This window comes from Lytechinus pictus, chromosome 3 (genome assembly GCF_037042905.1).
Source record: "Lytechinus pictus isolate F3 Inbred chromosome 3, Lp3.0, whole genome shotgun sequence".
In the NCBI taxonomy this organism is placed as follows: domain Eukaryota; kingdom Metazoa; phylum Echinodermata; class Echinoidea; order Temnopleuroida; family Toxopneustidae; genus Lytechinus; species Lytechinus pictus.
Window position 1 is genome coordinate 39,431,477 of NC_087247.1, and position 19,043 is coordinate 39,450,519.

General features: G+C 34.4%; 1 protein-coding gene across 1 annotated transcript in view; it reads right to left on the minus strand.

Annotated features, from left to right (window-relative positions):
• Nucleotides 1–911: 911 nt before the first annotated feature.
• Nucleotides 912–19,043, minus strand: part of LOC129255628 (protogenin-like) — a 57,112-nt gene continuing 38,980 nt past the window's right edge. Inside the window, exons 4-11 of the mRNA XM_064095970.1 lie at nucleotides 16,957–17,116; nucleotides 16,135–16,412; nucleotides 8,227–8,388; nucleotides 6,523–6,795; nucleotides 5,816–5,962; nucleotides 5,221–5,370; nucleotides 4,422–4,727; nucleotides 912–4,083 (exon numbers count right to left, since the gene is read on the minus strand). Coding sequence (XP_063952040.1) covers nucleotides 3,881–4,083; nucleotides 4,422–4,727; nucleotides 5,221–5,370; nucleotides 5,816–5,962; nucleotides 6,523–6,795; nucleotides 8,227–8,388; nucleotides 16,135–16,412; nucleotides 16,957–17,116 — 1,679 coding nt within the window. The 3' untranslated portion in view covers nucleotides 912–3,880. The remainder of the gene's footprint in view (nucleotides 4,084–4,421; nucleotides 4,728–5,220; nucleotides 5,371–5,815; nucleotides 5,963–6,522; nucleotides 6,796–8,226; nucleotides 8,389–16,134; nucleotides 16,413–16,956; nucleotides 17,117–19,043) is intronic.

Here is a 19,043-nt window from a genome sequence, read left to right on the forward strand (position 1 = left end):
TATCACTGAGTTGTGCATGTATATAACTGTTGTGTGAAACATATCCCAACTTTAAAATGTTGTGACTTTCTTATTATACATCCGATTTTGATAAAATTTTCTGCACAATGCTTTTTGATTTTTGTCTATTGATTCAGATCAGATGGACTTGACCTTTAAGATTGAGCAAGAAGTATTATTTGGATTGAACAGAAATAGGGGGAAATACCCCCTACATACTGAGAAAATATTTTTTTTTTCTCTCTCTCATATACCTCAATATGGTATTTGTTTTACAGCTGTTTGACTACATAATATGATGTATCTGATACAATGCCTGTCTCAAAGCTTTGGAATTCAAATGTCATACTGCTTGCTGTCAAATTTAAGACTCCAATAAAGTTTACATCTTTGTGCAATTCGTTCTTCCACGAGTTCCATCCATTATAAATATTTCATAACTCTGAATGTCAAATACAAAGCAATAACATTTCCTGGAAAACCTCTTGTAATTATGCTATTACAAGTGATTATAATAACCATTATCAAGACAAAAATATCTGGCTTTCATCACATAGTGCATAGAGAATGGTAATATATCACTTATCAAGAAAAGGTAAATAACCTCTCACATAACTACTACTAGGTGTAGGAGACAATCTTGTAGCAGAATTTGTTTATCCTAAAAGCTATCAATTTCACTTGATATTATAATATGAGAAAACAATTCACATAATTTTCTTACTCCTTTCCCATTGTCTCATGTACTGTTCCTGAATAAAAGATGTGGAACTTGAGCTAAAAACTATTACAATCAGTAAATTGGCACTTTTCAATTTCAATAATATTTTGCATTATCATTCAATCTGTCTCATTTCTATGCAAGAGAGTAAGTAGGGGCTGTGTCATTTGGGAATTTTTTTCTTTTCTTTCCTATAACGTCTTACCGTCAGAAATAATAAATTTATAATTATTATATTGAGGAATGGAAGCTGGTCAATTCAACCAAAAAATAAAGAGTGCGAGAGAGGAATTGAGTAAAATAGAGGAAGAGAAGTGAGAAAGGGAGAGAGCAAAAATATTATTCCTAATGTTATCTGAGTAAAAGGCAAATTGTATCTTATCCTACCCAAAATGATTTAACTATAAGCGAGTGTCATATTATGTGCAGAATAGCATTAATATACTCTACATGTAACAGTAAAAATACAAAGTACAATTTTCCAAATTATATTCTTCCATGAAAAAAATCCTGTAGTTCAATTAATTAAAGTTTGTCTATATTCATCATACTTGATATTATAAATCTGAAAATGGGTTTTCTGAAGAGATTATATTTTAAAGATAAATACCAGTTGTGGTAACGATCTCAAAATTACTTCGAACAGTATCCATTGACATTACCACCATAGTGTTTGTATGTATGAATAATGAATATGTGCCAAATAGCTCTGGAAGAAAATGCTTAATTGCTGAGAATGAGCAAAATAAGCACAAAATTCCATCAAATGTTGGGTATTTTTTTAAGCAATATTAATACACTATCCCACATATGCTTTTCTGTGTTAGTGATGATCAGAATTACCAATATTGAGCGAAAATTTCATGATTTTACAAAGATAAGTTTACATTAATGTACCAGATCTAGATGTATGATAATATTTTGACAATTAAAATTGATTTAAAAGACTTTCTCATAAAATAATTGTTAGCTGCAACTACTGTCTTTTACAGGTCTTTAAAATTTTAATTTCATATTTTGGGTTTTCCCTTGTTGTTCCTATTCCCTTACAGAAGAATCTCTAAGACTGGGTCATGTAATTTTCAACATGTAATGGTCACAAATCTTAAGATCAAAACAAAGTTTATCCTTTGACATTAATTTTTCAATTCCCAATTCCCCATTCCCAATCAAAACACCTTCAAATGAAATTCATATTTATGTCTTGCTTCATGTGAACTCTCTAAACTCAATTGCCCGATTCAATGAAAATTATTAATACAAATAAGTGATATGATGCAATGACATGTTGCTGCATGCATAACAAGAGCAAGTTTGGTCAGGTGGCACAGTTTCCTTGTATCTACATTACTGAATTCAGTGCATTAGAATTTGGATATGAGATAATCAATTTTTTTAATTAGATTATCACAGACTAATCAGGCAAAATGAACAGAAAAATTAATTTTATATCAAAAGTGGGGGGAATAAAAAAGGACCGGTCTTGATCCAATTTCATTTGAGTCAGGAGTCCAAGTCCAAGTCTGCAAACAAGTTCTTGTAGCTCGAATCAGAGTCAGAGTCCAGGAAATATGGACTCCAGTCGGTCTTGATTCAGAGTCAGGACTTGGGCATAATTGTACTGATACTTGTATATTAAAATGACAGACACGTAGTATATTGTAGTAACAAAGGGCATTCACAATGAGTTCATGAAAGAGCAATTGACAGACTCAGTAAATAACTAGGAACTTTGTCACTCACTTGGACCAGGAATTATTTGAAGCCTTATTTGATTAGCCTTTTTTTCTTCAAATTGGCAACATTACCATTTTTCTTTTATCACTACATATTTCCTTTTGCCTATCCAAATTGATACAGATATATATATATATTTTGTCAATCTTATTGCAAATTTTACAATAAAAAAAAATGGAATATTGCCATCCTTCGTTCAATAAGTATAGCATGCCTTAAAGTGAGATTCTGCTAAACCACAAAATGAGGTCACTTGACCAGTTAGCCTGAATGGACCCAACACACATTGTTGCTCTAAAAATCGGTTTTTGAATGTTGTTTCCACATGGCTATCAACATAATTTTTTCAATTTTTTAACTTCATAGGATTAATATCACTGCTTGGGAACTTAAATTTTAATATCTTTAATGTTAAGACTATAATAAGTCAGTCAATGCTATTGAATTGTAGTTTTTCCCTTTAATTTAGGGTGGTATAGCTTGTGGAAACTCACAATTGGCACTCACAGATAACAAGATGCCTAAGATCATTGCAGAATTAGAATCATTGCAGAATATATGTTTGATGTACATCATATCATATATCAAAAGACTAGCTCTGAAGGAAAGAAAATCATATTAGTTCAATAAACTTTGAAACAAAACCATTATTAACCACAGTGATAACCTATCTTTAAAAAATGGATCTATCATTACGCCATTTATTCCCTAAAGTTATCAATGAAACCAACATGTTTTCCCCTTCAGGTTGTCTTAACCCTGGTCTTAACTCAATCAGCAGAGGTTCCAACTAACTGAACACAGGAAAGCAGTACATTTCAGCTACATTTTTTACTTGCACTATTCACCTGTATACATCAACATGATACTAAACACATCCTACTACATCTGAGGTTCATAACACAAAGCTTAGCAATAATCATAAAACATTTTTAATGATTGATTGCATCGACCCCAATGTACAATCAATCATGAAAATTAAGCATATGATCAATCACTTACTTTTGTGTTATGGGGCCCTGGACAGTTCTATAAAGTACATGAATGTAGGTGTGGCTCCATACATGTAGGACCTTGCGGAAACTATTTGTCTATATTTTCTAGTTCATATGAAGACTTGTAAAGCTCTTAAAATATGTCTTTAGTGGCTCATGAAGTATTGTTAAAAAAGGAAATAACAGGGGGTCAAATGTACAAAAACAGTGATTATTTTATGACATTGCCTTTCTTCAACCTCCATCATGGAAGGAGGCAGATTGTCAAGAAGATGTGGAATAAAAGACCACAACTAAAACACAAACTTTATAAAAAATATGAATTTAAAAAATGCATAAACTTGGCAACAATAAGGATCCAGATCAATACAATACTGCTCAAACACCTTCAATAATAATGAGGTTAGTCAACATTAGTACTATAAAATCAAGATGACATACCAAGGCCTGTGACGTAGTACTCCATGGTGTCTAAAGGTAACAGGAATGTTGCCCAATCATTAGCCAAATTTAAAGATACCATTAGCTTGTAGCCCTCTATGATTGGTGGGGTTGGTGCTGGCTGGAAACTTACTCTCAATGTAGTGTGATTCACTGGGACAACTTGCAAATGTAATGGCGGCTTGGGGGCTATGTGTAGAAAGTAAACATGGAAAAATAGTTAGGACATGTCTATCCAGCCTTAAAGAATAATTCATATGTAAAATAAAGCACAAAGGAAAGGAATCAGGAAAAAAAAATATTGAAGCAAATCAAATAAATACTCAAAATCTTAAATGCTTACAGCAAAAAAAAAAAAAATAGCCAAAACAAAATCAGATTTTCCACTCCTTTTAACAGTACATGCATAATATATTTAGATGTATCCCCGTGAAGGAGTAAAAATGATACGGAGAGCTTAGCCTACCCATTCATTAAACAGGAACTCATCTTTGACTCTTTTAACTAAGAACTAGACTTTAACTTACTTGTTTCATTAATGTTCCTGGGTGTTGCCACTGTACCATTGCCTGAGTATCTCCCCTGCCCGATCTCGGTCGCTGCGGCCATGCTCACACTGTAGTTAGAATTTGGTGTCAGGCCATGGAGGGTGTACTCCTGAAGGTTCCCCTCTACCATTGTAACGTTGCAATACACACTACCAACACGGCAGTAAGTGATGCCATAGCTGATGATGATACCATTAGCACGATACCTTAAAAGCCTATCCCAAGTAACAGCAATGGTGGTTGGGCTCTCACTTGCCAAGGAAAACTCTGGACTACCAGATGGAACTATTTATGCAGAAAATACACAAGAAAGACATGTAATAAATACCATTTCCTTTCATTCTTCTAAAGTCCCAGACTATTCTTACTCACTTTTCATATCTGACTTGTCATCAGAATAACAATAAAATAGACATCACAAACTGTAAGAGAGCTTCTATTCTATCCAAAACCAAAGATTTCAGAGAATGATAAGTGCTGACAACTTCCATGAAATAGTCCAGGTATGGCCACTACAATTCTGTTTTTTCATAATTTCAGCAATTTTAAGAATTCTTTCTTGAATGGGAATCCTTCCTACATAATATTCCGTCGCCAAAAGAAACATTTGCACACACTCTGAAAGCACATGAATGAAATTTCACATCACTACACCACAAGTGTTAACAACTGTTCACTGACAATGACCAGTCACATAGTCATTGTTCCATTAACATGTTGTTCCAAAAGCCACCTATCACACCAATTAGCAGTGAGGAATCAGAGAAAGTATACCTACCATCCTGTGCTGTCGTCACATTTTTTGTAAACCTTGGACACGGTGCCTTCTCCGTGAAGCACTGAACGGTGATCCAATATTCAGTGAAAGGTTCCAAGTCAGTCAGTTCAAATGACAGGGTGTACACCACCTTTTCAATTACTCTTGAATCTATAACAGATAAACAAGACATCCGGTCAGTTTTTATGTTCGTCTATCTATATCAAACTCTGTTGAAATCAAATTTACTTTTTTTTAGGGGGGGGGGGGGGGCTTGTCACAGCAACTGGTTATCCATGATTCTAAGAAATAAGTCAGACGCATGAATAATGAGAAAAATTTCTTACACAAATACCATCTCATTTGTATAACTATTACAAAGTTGATAGATCTTTCTTCAAAACTGTCGGTTATCAAATACTTTTTACATTGTTATCCATTTCCATTTATGTGATAATGAAGCTTCATATTCTATTATTCTTGAATTCTATGGATACTTATTTTTCTAGTCTCAGAAACTGCTAAAAAATCTTGCCAAGTTTTGTTTCTTTGGGTGGGCTCTTTGTTTTGGAACAGAGTCCAAGTGACTATGAGAAAAGGGTCTACTTATACTCACACTCTTGCTTTGCCCTGCAATATAAATGGTATGCGATGACTGGACCAGGCAGATAGTCAGGAGGATCCCATGTTACTCTCATCCTACGACTTGAGATTGAACTGATGGTCAGGTTGGTCACATGACTGGGGTATTCCTTGTCATCATCTGTAGGATATGGTATAGCATTCAAACATATTAAATGAATATGTATATCCTTCTCTCTAGACTCAACCTCAACTTGCACAATTTCTGTACTATTACATTATTAACTTGGTACAAAACAACAGAACATACGTTCACTCGTCAGCCCCAATTAGGCCATTATCCAATGATTACTGAACATCCATTAGTATAAGAACACCCAGCTTCCTGCAGTCAGCATCATAGGTTTTTTACCTAAACAGAGTTTCACTTGCTCTTACTATTAATTAATCCATGATTGGCATTCATTTTTTCCCCTTTTTTATGTATTTTCACTGGCTAATAATTAGTTCCATGAGAGAATACATATATCCGTATTTTTTGCTGCTTTTAAATAGGTTGGTGATCCTTTCTTGTTGTAAAAAATACAAATTTCCATTTGTGTTGATTTAGCCCCTAAGAGTTGTTCACCAGTTGTTTCTAAAGTTGCTCGAAAATTATGAACAGTTTTATGAAACACCTTCCCAGTGCCATATTTCATTAAAAAAAACAAAAAAACATAGTAATAACTCGATATCACTCACATTTATTGATGGTGACCGCTGCAGTAACTACAGCACTACCTGCATCATTCTTGGCTTCACACTGATAGATGCCTTTATCTTCCCACCATAGTTGTGAGATCACATAGTCATTGTCAATCATATGACTATGGAAGTCATCAATGGTGGCTGGTATGCCATCATGAAGCCATCTTATCTGCGGTTGCGGCATTCCCGTTGCCACACAATAGAATCGGATCCTGCTACCGATGGGCTTGTGGTAGACTGAAGGTGCATGGGTAATGACTGGTGGAGCTAAGAAAAGATAAAAGAAAGCAACAGCCCTTCAAATAATATATTTCAATTAAAAATAGATGCAGAAAAATTAATAACAAATTGATCATTATATAATCAATAGTTTGAGTTAGCTACAAAGAGAGCGGTGTTGGCTCAGTCGGTAACACGTCTGCCCATCGAACCAAAGATCGTGGGTTCGAGTCCACCCCGGGCGGATGACTGAAGTCAGTGCGTTGTGTGTAAACGTCTCTACCATGTTTCATAGATGCAGGCTATGTTACAATGGAAAACACTCCGTCCCTCGGATAGGACGTTAAATGGAGGCCCCGTGTAGAGGAGAGTAACCACCTTTGCACGTTAAGAACCCACTGCACTATTCGTATAAGAGTAGGGGGAAACCCCGGTGTAGTGGTCCACCTGCATTCCCCCCAATCAGTTATATCGGGAGGAGAGACCTGCGGGTCATAGTGATTCGGTTCGCTTTTCGCCTCCCAGGCACAGGTGACGCCAAACAAATAATAATAACAAAGACAATGACAATTTTGATACACAATTTCTGATGTAATATATTTTAGCAATGTAACAAATAAATCTGTTATCGATGTGTCAAGAATCTGATATGAAAGTGTTCTCAGAGTCGAATCAAAGTTGAATTTACAAATACCAAACTGTTTTCAATCATGCTTGTGCCTTCAGAGTTACTCAACCCACTAAAATAAAATTCAAACTAGAATGGTACTGTAACACACTGTTTTCAATCATGCTTGTGCCTTCAGAGTTACTCAACCCACTAAAATAATATTCAAACTAGAATTGTAGTGTACCACACTGTTTTCAATCATGCTTGTGCCTTCAGAGTTTAATACTCAACCCATTAAAGTAAACTTCAAATTCAGTTGAAAAAAATTGGACAGAATAGTGAGCTTTCAAATGATTTTCTTGTTATTAAGATAATCTCATTAAAATTCCCCAATGCACAAGATTTCTGTTCAGATGCCCTCACATACAACCCTCTAAAGTGCTAATGAGGTCCCATACATGCACATATTTCGGTTTGCAGTGCTCTGCAAAATAAGGTTTCCAAACTCTTAAAGCACACACACATAATTTACTTTGGTGCATTATGAAGTACTAATTTATTGAACGACCAGCATGCCATTTGACCTAATGACCAAACTCAAATTAGATCATTGTCATTTTTCTGTGGATATTTGAACAAAAGTTTTAAAATGATTCACTAAACTTTTCTTTAGTTGTCATGAGAACAGCAATGGGATGGATGGATTTGATGGATGATCTGATAACATGAATAATCAGTGCCAATGCCTCCAGCAGCCACATCCAGTGGGTGGGGCATAGATTGCATCTTTTAGAAACAGTTCTTCCACAATTCAATCTGATAAACAATTCAAATCTTTGACTATATTCAAAAAGATAATCATAACTTACACATGATATCCAACTTTGCTTCAGCTACGATAGACTGGCCAGTTTGTGGGTTTGTAGCTTGGCAGCGATACGTGGCATTGTCCAGTGAGAAACGAACATTTCTTATCAAAAGATTACTTCCTCCGGGATAGCCGACATCATCCCTTCGGATAGGACGCCCGTCTAGAAGACAAAAATGGAGCAAAAAAAAAAAATTTTAATAACAGATAGACAGATGAAATGTCATACTTTCTTTTTGAAGGCAAAACAAATAAATAATAGCAGTTATTTACTTTCTAGCCAATCACACAAAACTGTTTTAAAAAAAATAGAAATAAAAAAACACAGACCAACTCATGAATCTAATATCATTTTATATGATGTTATCAGTATGGACCCCAGAAGTAAAAAAAAACAAGTGGAGCGACTCTGGCAGTCTCACCTGCATCACGCAATTCAATTGAAAATTGAATTGAAAACTACTATAACATAATTATTCACAAAAAACACAATTCATGTAATGATACAATACTATGTTCATTGACAATAAATGACATTTGACCTTGATCATGCGACCTTAGACTTGTCAGTGATACTTCATTACCCCTATATCCACATTTTATAAACTATATCTATAAACTTTGAAAGTTATGACAGCAATCTAATAATTACCTCCAAAATGGCCAAAGTTCATTGACCTTAAGTGACCTTTGAGTTTCAGGTCACATGACCAAAGTCAAAGGCTTTGACTTTGGTCATGTGACCTGAAACTCACATGAGATGTTCAGTGATACTTGATTACTCTTATGTCGTAAGTTTTTTTAACAAGACCAATACATTTACAGAAGGTGGTTTCAGACCGCCTCGAAGTTCGTCAGTTCTAGGTATTTTCTGATCGGGAAATTTACCCCGATCAGAAAATACCAGGTAATATTAGCAATGTGAAAGCAAATTACGTATAATCTCCCCGAAAGAAAATACCCACTAAATAGTAGGTACTTGTCAAAATTACGAGAACTTTCGTGGGGATTTTTCCAAGGTCGCAGGTATTTTGGCAATGTGAAAGCAATTTAAGGAAACTTTTAGCCCAGTGTGTAGTTGGGCACGGGCGCCTTGGGTGGCTGCTGAGCTCGTGATTTTGAATCTCACGCCTCACTTGCTGATCATACCATACTGCGCATGCTCGTAACTTTAGGAACTTATCCCGAAGGATATGTTTCGGGGCGGTGTGAATGCAGGAATAATTTTTTAGCCTAAAAAAGTTCTCGTAATTTAACGGGGATTCTTATGATCGAGGCGGTTTGAAACCACCTAGAGTTATAATGGTAATTCAACAAATACCCCCAACTTGGCCAAAGTTCATTGACCTTTGACCTTGGTCATGTGACCCGAAACTCGCACAGGATGTTTAGTGATACTTGATTACTCTTATGTCTAAGTCATATGAATCAGATCCATAAACTTTCAAAGTTATGATGGTATTTCAACAACAACAAAACCAAATTGGTCAAAGTTCATTGACCCTAAATGACCTTTGACCTTGGTAATGTGACCTGAAACTCAGGCAGGATGTTAAGTAATACTTGATTAACCCTATGTCTAAGTTTCATGAACTAGGTCCATATACTTGCTAAGTTCAGGCATGAAAATTGGGTATGAAAAAAAAAGCTGAAAGGGTTTTGGAAATGTCGTTGACAAGACGGTGGGCAATCCGGTCGCTGCATGCCCGGCGCGCCGGATTGCCCCCAGCGATTGCAAGCACACCACCGCTGCACTGCATGCACACCGCGAAATACACGTGTAGAGTTGAGATGTGCTAGATAAGAGATTCCTGCGCAATCGTTGTAAAGGCCGAACGTCATATAACACGTAAGATATGCTAAAACATTTTAGCGCTAAAAATCGGAAATTAAAACGCGGATTTTAGGAGTAAAAAAAATGGATTTTTTTTTTTTTTTTTTTTTTTTTTTTTTTTTTTTGGGGGGGGGGGGAAATTCAGCAAACAAAAAACGCGGAAATCCGCGGAAACGCGGAGAATTGTCATGCCTGTAAGTTATGCTGTCATTTCAAAAATTTAACCTTCGGTTAAGATTTGATGCTGACGCTGTCGGAAAAGCGGCGCCTATAGTCTCACTCTGCTATGCAGGTGAGACAAAAATCATGCTGACAAAGAAAGATATGTTGGCAAAGTATTTGAGGGGGTTTTACAAATGAAAATAAGACACCGTTCTCATTATACTTTCTAAAACTAGTTTACTGGAAATCGGTCAGGAAAACAATTTGGAAGATCGCTTTGCTAGCGTTCCCATTTGATCACCCAAAAGTGGTTTTCAAAACCACTTGACATAAAGCGGACTTGTTGCTATGGGAACACTCTCAGTGGGGTGACATGTTTCGGGCGAAATTTTAAACCGCAGCGTAGGCATTCCACATACAGTGTGTGGAGTAGCACGCTTGATATGTGGGAAGATCGCTTCCCGAAGAACGGTTGTGTCCTCACGCTAAAACCAGTTTAACGAATCAATAAAATAGCTGAAAAAAAGCCTGATACTAAACATCTTTCATACAGACAATCTCAAGCTGGTCCCAACTGGGATTATTCAGAATCAGTGATCAAACAATATGAAATCTTGGACTGATGAGAACAGGCTTATCACATAGCAGGAGATGAACCCTTGTACCCAGTACCTTGTATTAAATACACAGGTCAAGCATTATTGTAAATTTGTAATGTTTATTTTGCTCTCACATACACACCTAATTCTCTTCAAGTTTTTTCTCTTTCCTGCTCATAAACAAATATTTACCAAGGTCAATGAATCACTTTGTTACAAAGCATTGCCCTCTCTATCAATCAACCTATAAAGCAAACGTTTAGATGGCTATGCACCTATTAAAGCAAAGAGTGCTAAAATCTAAATTCATCCCTCCCCTCTTCATGAAAATGATAGTTCATAAAAAACTTCTGGCACATGAAATTTTGCATAATGATAATTCAATAAATTGACCTACCATCTCTGTCTCTAATTGATAAATGACTAATTCCTGATTTGACCCAATCTGCATTTTTTCTTAAAGTATTAATTCGATAACCTTGGTTTTTTTTTTTCTCTCTTCATATTATACCATGAAGGTTTTAATAATTTTTATAGATGTATTGTAATTACATGTTTGAATTTATTGCTATTTTGTGTTATTCCATGTAGGCACCAGCCAATGTGGAGAACCTCTCGACAGAATTTTCAATTCTTTTAGGTGATCCCCAGGCACTGGCTGGTGCTCAATTTTACATTTCTTTTGTAATGTTTCTATTGCTGTCATGTTTTCTTGCCTGGAAATAAAATAAATAAATAAATATATGATGAAACATTGAAATCCTCAAGAGCAGCGAGAAATTGATTTATAATAAAGAGATGGTTGTTACAGGATTTGGTTTAAAAAAGACTCCAATAAGAGTTATTTGGATAAACTTAAAATGAAGCTTTGGTACATCTAACTACAGGCTTGAAGGAGTATAAAAGTAAGATATATATTAATAATTACATGTAGGGGAAGGCGGGGTAAGTTGTGACACTTTTTGCATTTTGCATGTTAGAATTGATATGACTAATAATATTGTAGGAATAAGTACCTTGCCTTTAAATTTGATTCTTGGGAAATATTTTTCACCTATATATATAACTTTCTACCCCCACACTGATATTCATTGTAAACTTTGAAAAAACTATGTCAAATGGCTCAACTTGCCCCATCTGTGGGGTAAGTTGTGGCACCTTCTGGGGTAAGTTGAGCCACAAAAACTCTTTAAAAAATGTATGCAGGAAGAACCAGCATGTCATTTTTTTATTTTAAGTCTTTTCACTTGCTAATTCTCTATAAATACTAACATCCTCTAAAAGTAAAAGAACTGTCATGTGAATTTGCACCTTTCTGCCTGCATATAAATGGATTTTTAAGGGTTTTTTTTAATTATACATTACCATAAGAATTACCATGGCTCAACTTGCCCCATGTTGGCTGGCTCAAATTACCCCAGTCCAAACTTAATGCGATATTTTCACATCCACACATTTCTTATGCATCCATCATGTAAAAGACTATGAAAAGAATGAAGATCCATACCTGGACTAACAATATTGTTCTTATTTCTTTATTATATTTAAAGATGTGTGTGGGTAAAAAGCACTGATCTATTTCACACCCTTTACTTTTTTGGTTGAAATTTGTATTTTTCCCTCTAAAAAGTTTTTGTTTCAAAGTCGAAAGCAATGTGGTGGGGTAAAGGGTTATGTAATGGGTCATCAATACATGACACCACCACAATGTCTGACTAATTCATTATTGGCCTGGGGGTGGTGTCTCAACTTGCCCCTATGCTCAACTTTCCCCGCCTTCCCCTACATGACATTTTGAAGTACATTCTATGAAGTAAAAGAACTTTACCCAATATCTTCCATTATGTAATCATTCAAAATAATGCAAAATATGGTGACAGACATATCAAACCACAAGGAATGGAGAATTCATGAATGTAAAAACTCTACTTTTGATGAAGACATCTACTGTTAATAATGAATAGAAATCATCTCTCTCGCAAATCAGAGAATGACTGAAGAGTGAGTAATCCTCTTCACTTCTTCATGACAAGAGGGAAGTACAGGAAATGATTGCATGACAAGTAGGAAATGATGAGAGAAATTGTTGGATCACCACATTTCGCCAACAACAAATGCTGACAGAAAAAAGTAATATGGTAGACTAAGAGGCACTCTGTGACCTCGGGTAACCCTCTGAATATTTAATTCTAAGTTGTCCTATCCTCTGTATTCATACTAATTTAAACATCAATGTTCTATCAAAACAGTCACCCACAGAACAATGGGTTTCATATAGAATAAAGAATTTGCAACATTTCTACTTTTTTTACAATTCAGACATGGACATATATATAAATTCAAATGTGAAACATTTTATAATAAAATGATAATCATGACAATCTTTCTCTGTCTGCATGACTCAGAGTACCAGTACATCCAGCACATAGCAGCTCAGCGTGCAATTCACTTTTTCATGTCTGTTGCATGTAGTTTACCCATGTGACCGATTTCTGCATTTGTGATTCAGTAGATTTATCTCAGTCTCAAAAAATCTGTAATAACTATTTGGAGTTTCATATTCCTTTAAATATTTCAACGAGGTAAGGGTCAAAGAATTTGCTGTTCACCGTTATTCACAAGAAGACTTGTGATATAAAATCTTCATAACTAAAAATACATTTTCTCTGGGTGTTCCCCAAGCAGAAAAGGCAAAAAGATATATAAAGTATTCAACCCTTTTGATGAATTCATCTTTTTTCTGCTATTTGTGGAGTTATAAAAAATATCATTGAAAATCCATCTACATCAATCCACACACTTAAAGGTAAATGCTAGTTTTGGTAACGATATCAAAATGAGTTCGTACAGAATCCAATGAAATGACCACCAAAGTGTCTGTTTGTATAAATAAAACGTATGTGCCAAAGGATTCTGGAAGAAATTGTGTAATTGCTGAGAAATCGGCAAATAAGCACAGGATTTGGGTAGAGCGTCGGGCCCGACGCTCAAAGCAATAATTATACACTGTCCCACGTGCGCTTATCTGTGTTGGGGAAGTTAAGTCTGAACATTTTTCAGCGTAGATTTCAAGATTTCACAAAGTTCAGTTTATGTAACTATACCAGGTCTAGATCCTCGATGATATACTGACAATTAAGCCTGGTTTTACAGACTTTCTCATGAAATCAGTGTTTACTGCAACTACTGGAATTTCTCTTTAAGTACTGCAAAACATGATAAAAAATCATATTTTAAATCATAAATAAATACTTCACAATTTTTCAATACTTTTATCTCAATACTTGGATTATAAAGAAAATTAAAAAAAACTCTCAAGTTAAAAAAAGGCATAATGCACACTGATTAATGTAGATTTAATGCTCATGTAAACAACCCAATGGGAGTGGAGCTATGCATACAACATCTGTGCCATCTCATATTGTAAAAATAATTGCTGACCCAGTTTATATAGCTAACCAATTTAATAGTGAATCAATTAATCGACATCAGATTACCTTGGAATGTACATCTGAAAATTGGAACTGCTTTGATTAATAGTGACAAGATATGGGACAATGAAATCACAGCCACTCATCATACAAGCTACAATAAATGGGGAAAGGCAGAGAGATTGAGAAAATAGAAAAAGAGGACACAGAGAATTCAAAATACATGAACACATATAATTTGAAGTTTTTTCTCCAAGCATGTAAAACATGGTGATCTGGCCCCTCTTTTTTATTCATGAAAATACTGGTATTCATCATTTCATGAAAATATTATAAAAAGAAAACATGGTGTCTTAAGATGTCATCAGCTCCCTCCTTCACATATCATGCACATCAAGATAATGCAAACAAAATCAACTTTCCATTACTTTCTTTTTGGCCCGGACTTTGATGAATTTTCTAGTTTTGCTAATAAGTTTTAAATAATATACTGATGATGCAAGACTTTTCATGCTCATTTCTGAGCAATTACTCATTTTCTACATTAATTTAGCTCCTAACAATTTTTCATAGCATCTACATTAAAACATGTGAGTGGTCAACTTGTAAGATTCTGTCTTAATGCATTTTGTGTTACTGTAATTTATGTTAAAAACTTTTAAAGGTCAGTCCACCCCAGAAAAATGTTGATTTGAATAAATAAAGAAAAATCAAAGGAGCATAACACTGATAATTTCATCAAAATCAGATGTAAAATAAGAATGTTATGACATTTTAAAGTTTCGCTTATTTTTCACAAAACAGTGATATGCACAACTAGTAACATGCAAATGAGACAGTCGATGATGTCCCTCACTCATAATTTTTTTTAATGGTTTGAATTATACAATATTTCATTTTTTACAGATTTGACAATAAGGACCAACTTAAAGGAGAATGAAACTCTTGGAGCAAGTTAGCTTTTGTGAAAGCAGAAAAATCAAAGAATAAGATCAACAAAAGTTTGAGTAAAATAGGACTAGCAATAGAAGAGTTATGAGCATTTGAATGTCGAGATCACTAATGCTATGGAGATCCTCACATTGGCAATGCGACCAAGATCTATGATGTCACAGATGAACAACTCTCCCCTTTTGGACACTGAAAATATACCCCAAAACATCTCTTTTTGCTCATTCTAATCATATGAAAAACAATTCATCAATGATATAATGTTGTGAAACCTCTGTACTTGTCCTCTCATAAAGAGAACACCTCCCCTTGTGATAGACTCTATAAAAGTGAGAATATAAGTGAAATAAGTACTAAAGTAATAAGGGAGTTGTGTGACATCACAGATCTTGGTCGCATTGCCAATAGGAGGATCTACATGGCATTAGTGATCTCGACATTCAAATGCTCATAACTTTCTTATTATTCATTCAATCTTCCTCAAACTTTCAACAATTTGTTTCTTTGATTTTTCTCTTTGATATGGATTCAGCTGGTTTCAAGGGTTTCATTCTCCTTTAACTTATTTAGTATTAAACAATGCTAACTCCACATGTTCAGGGAGGAATTAATTACTGTTTCACTTGACAATGAGAAAATTATATTTATAAACATAAAATTTATTATATTTATAAATATATACAATTTATTATATTTCATATAATAAAAATACAAAAGAAATAGTGAGTGGATGACATCATCAGTCTCCTCATTTGCATACAGACCAGGATGTGCATATAACTGTTTGGTGAAATTAAGCGAAACTTTAAAATGTCATAACTTTATTTTACATCCGATTTTGATGAAAATTTTCGGTGTTTTGCTTGTTGGATTTTTCTCTTTTTATTCAATCAAGATTTTGTTGGGGTGGACTTGTCCTTTAAACATCAAACCTTTTCTACTCCAGGTGACAATCAGAGGCGATCCTTCCACCAGACATTCTAAAAGAGCATCTTCCCCCGGTAACAATCGTTGAGATACAGGGCCTTGCATGAGGTATGGCTCAGATGCTGGGATCTGAGACATAACTTGAGGTAGCACTGATAACGTTGCAGAGTTGTTTCGCACTGTCTGTAACGAGTTGGATGCAATGCACTTGTATCTGCCCTCATCTTCCTGCGTTACATTGTGAATTTGAAGAATGCCATTCGGTAGGACAACATGCCTTGCACTGGAAGAAAGCAACACATATTGAAAAAAAATATCTCAAGGGAAATATTTCTAAAAACTTAAGGAGTATTAAGGCATATCAATGAGAAATACTACATCTTTGTTGCAATGTTCATATCCATCTGAATGCATTTAGTTTGTAACTTGAACTTTTTCAACAAATCAAATGCAAAAACAATTTCAGATTCCATGATCAATTATTAGACAACATTTCACTCTAAAAAGTCTTCCGTTTTCTAACAGATTTGTAATTAGACATGCATATCAACATGATTTAAACAGTGAGACCACTTTTTACAAACAAAACAGATGAAACATTTTTTAAAGATATTTTTTTTGATCACTTACAATGGAGTTTACTCTTCCAATTGGTAATCTTACGAAGATCAACTAGATACCTCCTGAATTTGTAAGGCTATCAATTTTCAAGCCAATCATCAAAGGGACAATCAGGAAATGTTGAGATCTATATTCTATATGTATCATAAGATTGAATATAAGACTTAATTAAAATGACTTTTAAAAAAGATTAAACAAATGCTTACCTGATCCTATCTTTTCCGATATTCGTTCTGTCGCTGCCGCTCTTGATATGTTTCCATGTTATATTAACTTTAGGGACACCATAGACATCACATTGAAACCTGGCGACCCCTCCCTGATAAGCTATTGTAGGCTCGAGTTGAGTTACAAATTGAGGTAGTTCTGCATTAATGAAAAAAATAAGAGTAATAAATTAAAAAGGGGAACAACACATTTCCATACTGCACCTTGAAAAATAATATATATCATAAAATCACAATAAAAAGATGGAAATTCCACAAGTTCAGGAAGGAATCAAAATTGGTTTCCCATCATACTTAAATTATTAAAAAAAAAGCATTTTCTTATTTCTTATAAAAAAAAATATAAGAAATAGAGAGAGGGTTATGTCAATGGTTCCTCATTTGCATACTGACCAGGAACTGAGGAGTGAAATTAAGCAAAACTTGGAGTGAAGACAAATTATTAGAACTTTGAAAAACATTAATGAGTGGTAAATGACAGCCCAGAGTTGTTACATGTGATATACCTTTATTTCAAAAATTGCATATATTGCATTGTGATTCCTGGAGAATAAACGAATTTACGATATATATTTGGAGAAGCAATCCAGAAGTGGTGCAACTTAATATGCAAAAAAATACCTGACTAGCATTTTGTCAAATAGAAGATCAGCAGTATTGTTTTAAAAAAAATTAAAAAAAATAAAAATAAATGATTTGATATAACTGTTATTTGCATGTGTAAACAATTATTTTTAGTAGATGATTCCTTACATTATTTTTTATAGCTCTGGTATATAGATTAAAAGTAGAGCATGCGTCAAATTAAAATTCAAGAAAGTACCACTCCCAAGATTACACTCAGGGAGAAATAAAACTTTTTTGCACTTGACAATTTCATGTAATAAAATTCAAAAGAAATAGTGAGTGGGTGACATCATCAGTCCCTAATTTGCATACAGACCAGGATGTTCATATAACTATTTTGTAAAATAAAGCTAAATTTTAAAATGTCATAACTTTCTTATTTTACACCCGATTTTGATGATATTTTCAGTGTTATGCTTGTTAGATTTTTCTCTTTTTATTCAAATCAACTCTTTGTTGGGGTGGACTTGTCCTGCAAAAAAGGGACTGTTCTGATGATGAGCCCAGTGCAACAATCAATAAAATTTTATTACAATGTACATCTGAGAGTAAGCTGGACTTAAAATCTAAGGATCACATGCATGCTAAATAATGACCAGTCAAAATCCTGTGTACTCAATATTTGCATGTTTATTTATTCCAATTTATCAAGTCTTCACCGACGAAGATAAAACTGGTAAACCTACATAGTTTTGTGACCAATATCTCATGGAGAATGATTATCTTTAAAAAATTGAGTCAAAGATATTTTAAAGTGAAAGCTCATATTGACAACTAGCTGGATTTAATAGAAACAGAAAAAACTAGGGAAAATATATTGAAGCAAAGAATAAGACAGTTGTGAATTTCCAAGTTTTTATATTCTGACCTGATATGGGAGCAGCTGTGAAGTTGCCTAATTATTCAATGGTTTTTTTAAGGTTCACTGACATAATTTCATACAAGTGTAAGTGAAATGTGTCTGATTTCACTTTCTGACAAATATAGCATTTTATTGAACTTATCACATGACATATGGGGAACATACTCGACAATGACATCACAAACTCATATTTTGAAAAAATAACGATAGGCTTTAAAATGGTGTTATTGAATGGCGATTTCAAAATGCTTGTGTATCTTCAACACATTAATTGAATAAGTTAAACTAAAAATGAGATGCCACAATCAGGGTATTGCTCCAGATACACTTCCCACATGACAATTTCACAACTAACTTTCCATATACCCAGGCTGTTGAAGTGTTTTCGTAGAAATGACAAATAATTCTATACGTTTCAGCCATTGACCTTAAAATGACCAAGGAAAATAACCACCGAAACTTAATCCCTGAACAAGATGGAGCAAACTTAGTTCACATCAATCATCCTATCATAAAATTACCCCTGGGTTTAAAATGGACATACTAAGCTGTAAACACTATATACTCCATCAAGATT